Source organism: Glycine soja, chromosome 9, assembly GCF_004193775.1.
Source record: "Glycine soja cultivar W05 chromosome 9, ASM419377v2, whole genome shotgun sequence".
NCBI lineage: Eukaryota > Viridiplantae > Streptophyta > Magnoliopsida > Fabales > Fabaceae > Glycine > Glycine soja.
The window spans coordinates 41,166,942-41,172,941 of NC_041010.1; the positions used below are offsets into that span (position 1 = coordinate 41,166,942).

At 41.2% G+C, this 6,000-nt stretch overlaps 1 protein-coding gene across 1 annotated transcript; it reads left to right on the forward strand.

The window, feature by feature from the left end:
- Positions 1 to 735: 735 nt before the first annotated feature.
- Positions 736 to 3,436, forward strand: LOC114368945 (probable E3 ubiquitin-protein ligase EDA40). The gene is made up of 2 exons (XM_028326247.1): positions 736 to 1,426; positions 1,538 to 3,436. The coding sequence occupies exons 1-2, from the start codon at positions 1,058 to 1,060 to the stop codon at positions 3,215 to 3,217; spliced, it is 2,049 nt and encodes a 682-aa protein (XP_028182048.1). The 5' UTR covers positions 736 to 1,057; the 3' UTR covers positions 3,218 to 3,436.
- Positions 3,437 to 6,000: the final 2,564 nt, after the last annotated feature.

A 6,000-nucleotide genomic window follows, 5' to 3' on the forward strand; every position in this document is an offset into this window, starting at 1 on the left:
AATTCAATGACTAGAGCCCAAATTAATAAATTATTGTTATGGTAATTAATGAGATGCAGAGATGGAATGACGGATTTACCCTTCCCAGGAGAAGGACTGGTCTATGTCCTGAACATCACAATTTCCCACACCATTAATATGAATAGCCAACGAAATGGAGCCCACTACGGACGAACCAGATTGTGATTGTAGGTATCAAAGTTGGCTCAGCTACTTAATGCCGAATCACAGTACTTTACATGCATACAGCTCATTGAAACTCGTCAGTAGTAGTAATTCATGCACATTTCAACCAACCAAATATAAAATTTGAATTTTGAATAAATGAAAGTTAGATAATGAATATCCTGAAGGGGGATTTTTGCTTTGTGGGAAAAGGGAAAACTGACGAAGATTAAGGCGAAAGGGATGAATCAGAGTAACCATGAATGAAGCTCTGTGAGTGCAAAGGCAGAGATGGAGACGGTTCTCGACCTCACACTGTTGCATGGGTCGGTGGTGACCATAACGTGAGAATGAGACAGTCTTTGCACAATTCCATGGAGGGAGGCCGTTGACTTGTTACTGTAGTTATCAACCTCCACTTGCCAGTTACTTACTTACCCCATGTTAATCCCAAGACCATCACCCCCCATTTTTTTATTTTTTTTACCCGGATAATAATATTCCCAACTATAGTCAAAACCTTGTGTTTTTCTAGGATTTAACGTGTTTATGACATTATTATATACACCCTTTTGAGAGAGGGGGGTGTTCAATTTGGAAGCAACAGCTAAGGCTTTTTCCATTGAGGTGCTCTTTTTGGGCTCCCGAAACAGAAAATTAGAAATTCACACATAGGTCATGCACATAGATAAATACTACATGGTGGGGATTGGAAATAGAAAGAATGAAAAGAGGAACATGAAAAGGGTCTCTGAATCTAATCCATTTCCTCTTCTCCTCCTCTCCCTTTCCCCTTTCTAATCAACTTTCATGCCCAAAAGCGTTTCGTTTGTCCTCTAAAACCACAAACCATCACCTAAACTCCTAAAGCGATATTCAATTTTGTGCGAGAATGGTTACTGGGTGGAGAAGAGCGTTCTGCACATCCATCCCCAAAGACAGAGAACCCAAAGTGTTGACAGAGAAACAACAACAGCATTGCGAAAACAATAGCAGCAACAACAACAATAGCACCACCACCAATCACAGTCCCAAAATCAGTTCCAAGTTTAGATTTTTCTCCAACCCATCAACACCCCGTTGTGAATCTCAACTTTCATCAACCCCTAGCCTCCGTTGTCGAACCACTTGCTCAGTCCCAAACAGCCCAAAACTTCAATGCAAAACAAAAACTCCAAGGTTTTTCCATAACTCCAATCCCTCATCGCCCAAGTCGCCATCGAGTTTTTCACTTCTCAAATCAACTCTACGACTATCCAAAGTAAGCAACCAAAACGTGATTCCTTACTTCTTAACTAGTTTCCTAAACCCATCAAATTATGTTATGCTTATGCTATTAATCACTGACCAATATGTTCTTTTGAGTGTGCAGAGTCGATGTGGAATCTGTATGCAGAGCGCGAGGAGTGGGCAAGGAACAGCAATTTTCACAGCGGAATGCTCTCACACGTTTCACTTCCCTTGCATAGTGAAGAAGCACCCGATCGTCACGTGCCCCGTGTGCAACACTAGCTGGAAGGAGCTTCCGGTGCTCTCCATCAACAACAACAACAACGACAAGAGCGACAAGAGAGGCTTCAAGGTCTACAACGACGACGAGCCTCTCATGTCTCCAACTTCACTCTCTCGCTTCAATCCTATTCCCGAGTCAGAAAACGAAGACGAAGAACAAGAACAAGATAACATTAACACGGAGTTTAAGGGCTTTCATGTCAATCCACTTCCCAATTTACATTCAACGACGGTGATTAGGAGGAACCTCCAGCTATCGTTGCTGCCGGAGGCGGCCATTGTCGCCGCCAACCGAAACTACGAGAGTTACGTCGTCGTTTTGAAGCTCAAGCCGCCGCACGTGACGAAAACGTCGCGTCGTGCTCCAATTGACCTCATCGCCGTGCTCGACGTCGGTGGCGCCATGTCCGGCAGCAAGCTCCGTCTCATGAAAAGCTCCATGCGGCAAGTGATCTCGTCGCTCCGTCCAACCGATCGTCTTTCCATCGTCGCATTCTCGGCCGGATCCAAGCGGCTGCTTCCGCTGCGGCGAATGACCGGTGGCGGCCAGCGGTCAGCGCGGCGGATCGTCGACGCGCTCGCCGCGATTGATCAAACAAGAGAAGGAACTCCGGTGAAGAACGACGCCGTGAAAAAAGCCGCGAAAGTTCTCGAGGATCGCCGCGAGAAGAACGCCGTGGCGAGCATTGTAGTCCTCTCCGATCTGAACGACTCACGCGCTGGAAACAACATGCACAAACCCTCGCTTGTTTCCACCACGCGGCTTGCCCACCTCGAAGTCCCAGTGCACGCGGTGCGGTTGGGAGAGTGTTCCCACGCGCTCTCAGACGACGCGCTGGCGAATTTCGTGGGAGGTTTGTTGAACGTGGTGGCTCAGGACGTTAGGATTCAGTTAGAGGTGGTGTCGCGATCCCGCGCTGTGGAGATTGCTGGCGTGTATTCATTATCGGGTCGACCCGTTTCTCTCGGGTCATCGGATTGGATCCGACTCGGTGATCTCTACGCGGAGGAAGAGAGAGAATTCCTCGTGGAACTCAAAGTGCCTGCGGCTTCCGCTGGGTCCCACCACGTCCTGACCGTACGATCCTCCTATCGGAACCCCCTCACTCGTGAGCCTTTGATTCCCGTTGAGCAGGCAATGCTCGTTCCGCGTCCCCACGCCGTACGATCCTCGTGCGCCAAGATCGAACGCTTACGGAACCTCCACGTCACTGCGCGAGCCGTGGCCGAATCTTCCCGGCTCGCTGAACATAATGATCTCTCTGGAGCTCATCACTTGCTCTCTTCGGCTCGCGCGCTTCTCTTGCAGTCAAGTAAGCCGGAAGAGGAGTTTCTCCGCTGGCTCGAAGCCGAGCAAGCCGAGCGGCAACGGCGCAGACAGAGGCAAACACAGAGAAACAGTCGTGTTGAAGAGAAGGTGGAGCCGCTTACGCCGACTTCGGCTTGGCGGGCTGCTGAGAGGTTGGCTAAAGTGGCTATCATGAGAAAGTCTATGAACAGAGTTAGTGACTTGCATGGATTTGAGAATGCCAGATTTTAGTTGTAATTTTTATTTTAAAAATGTTATTGTGCATAGATGAAAAGGAATTATTAATAGAGAATTGTTTTTTAGAAATGAGCATGAGACAAGGAGTAGTACTAGACGACTAGAACCTTTCTGGGTTAATAAGGAAAGGAAGCGATAGTGATGGCAAAGTGAACCCACATACATGTATGACTTGATTGGGCATTGTGGCTAGCTGTTTCTTCTCTTTTGTCCTCTTTCTTCTTCCTCTTATAATTTTCGAAAATTCCAAATTTCATTTATGCTAAATAATCACATCGAGAATAATTTTAATTTTTAAAAAAATAGGAGATTATTTTGTTCTCAAAGATCAATTAATAATAGACGCAGTTGGTGGGTCTAATCTACAGAATGCGATAAAAATTAATAGTAGTGTTTGCTTGCATGAGCTGTTAGTAAGGGTTAAAGAAGCAGAAGGGTTGGGGCCTGATACTTGCTACTTGCTACTGGACTGCTTACATATCGTGACAAAGGATTGTGCCCATGCAAGTGCTTCAGTTTTACTTAACTTGGCATTATTTGGCTTTAATCTTTGATCCTGCTTTTTACGAATTTTAGCATGGTGGGGGTTTCCTACGTGCCCATCCAAGGGTTTCTTAGAAAATTAATTTTTGTTAGTAGGAAGAATTTAAAATCACAACATCTCCCTCTTGTTTTTCCCCTTCGGTCACCATTCCACCTAATCATTCTCAATTATGTTCTAATTGAAATAATTTGTCAAAACATATTAGGGATGAATGGAAAACCTTGTCTATATTTACATGGTGATCTTCATATGTAGCGCACTAGCTGGTGGGGTTTTGCTTCCATGGTGCCAAACAAGTACTTCCAAAATGCAAAGTTATGTTTTGCAAGTAGGATCATATATGACGGTGCCATGCCAAGCAAACATTTCCGAAATTCAAAATTATGGATCATGACGTGTGGGAGAGATTAAACACACTCCCCGGTTGCTAAATTGAAAGATATCTAGTGTTATATATTTTTCCAATCCTCGCAAAATGAAATATATTATAGGAAGTAATTAGAATTAATTTGAGTGTCTCTTAAAGAATTTAAATCTTGACTTTTATGTATGAATTCTTTTTTCTTTCCTCAGATATAATAACTCATCTTTAAGTACTTTCATATTTATCAAAAAGAGATTAATCTCTTAAATGATCTATATAGGATGAGATTCATGTACTTTCTCTCTTTTTCTTTTATTTTTTTAATGGAGTATTCATTGTTTCATGAGTTTAGAGAAAATTTACAATCAGATTTTCTGTCGTGAGAGAAGAAAGTATATGTGGGGATTTTAATTTATATGTACTGTTATACACTCTCGACTCTCGTTATATGCTTGACAATTTTATCAATTAATTTAGTTGAAACTTGGAAGAAACATTTATAAAAAAAATGATTTATGCAAATGATGGATAATTTCATAGTTTGCTTTGCTTACATGTACTATAACTTTACAATGAAATTTGCTTTCCGGGTTATCTAGTTTGGCTTGTTGTGGCTAGTGCCACGTGGGAGAACTTTATCTTTTTTGAAGAATAGGAGAAAAGAATAGAAACAAACAAATCATAAAATGGTGCGTCAAATCATCAATGCTATTCTGTCAGCAACGAATTTATGTTGGTGAATTGATATACGATTTTTATTTTTTGGGATCCAAGATAGCACAGCGGAATAAAAGTAAGTTTTATTTTATTTTTTAAAAAAGAAAAAAAAGAACAAGTGTAACTCACGCCTATATAAGTTGATCACTCTTCGTTTTCAGTTTGCACTTTTTACTTGTAAAATAAAATTTCACGTCTTTACCATACTTGAATAAGGTGGCTGCATGGACTTAATAATTGGACCCACGGATTCTTAAATATGAAAACGATTATTACCCCCTTAAGCATTTACTTGTGCATGTTTTAACCTAATCATCAATGCTATTCCGCATTGAGAAAGGTTAAAAAAATAATATTGCATCTCAATACATCCACATCCTTATCTTAAACGAATATCTTATCCTATAGTATAGTATATTATTATAATATAGCCTTTTTCCTCACCTTGTTGTCATGACCCTGCTCAACATTCCCGTCATTAGTTCTGGTTTCCCAGTGCTCACAGACTACTGGTTCTAGTAGCTAATGGAAACATTTAAAAAAAAAAAAAATCAATAGTTCTCGTGATGAAACAGAGTAAACTTATTCTTATTGGGTTTAACCATAAATTATTGTCGCTCTAAAATTTGTCTGCACTATCATTCAATTTTGCATCTCACATAAAACTAAGCTTGATCATAGTCAAATTCCTTTAATGATACAGCAACAATCCATAATTAAAACATTAAAAAGAAATCTACTACATTTGAATCAATTAAATACATTTTTTTCCCATTTGTGAAATGACGTTCGAAATCCACTCTTGTGTGGAACAAAGTTGGACTATGTTATGACTTGTCACAAAGTTGTAAAAGATGAGAAGAGAGAGGCCTAAATATGCGTGAAATAGAGAAAAGGGAATGAGAAAATTGACCATGAACTCATAATTTGAGTCTTTTGGCTGGACTGGACCAGGGGCCGTTTCTTTCACTTTTGGGGGATACTGAGGAATTCCTTAATTTGCGCGCACTTTTGGAACCCTTTTAGGTGGTGCTGCTCATGAGTGCTTCCCTTTACTTATTTGTGCCACCTCTCAATTTTAATTTCTATAATGTAAATCCCTATAAAGGCACATTCTTAGCTTCAACATCTAATAACTAAGAATACAAATAA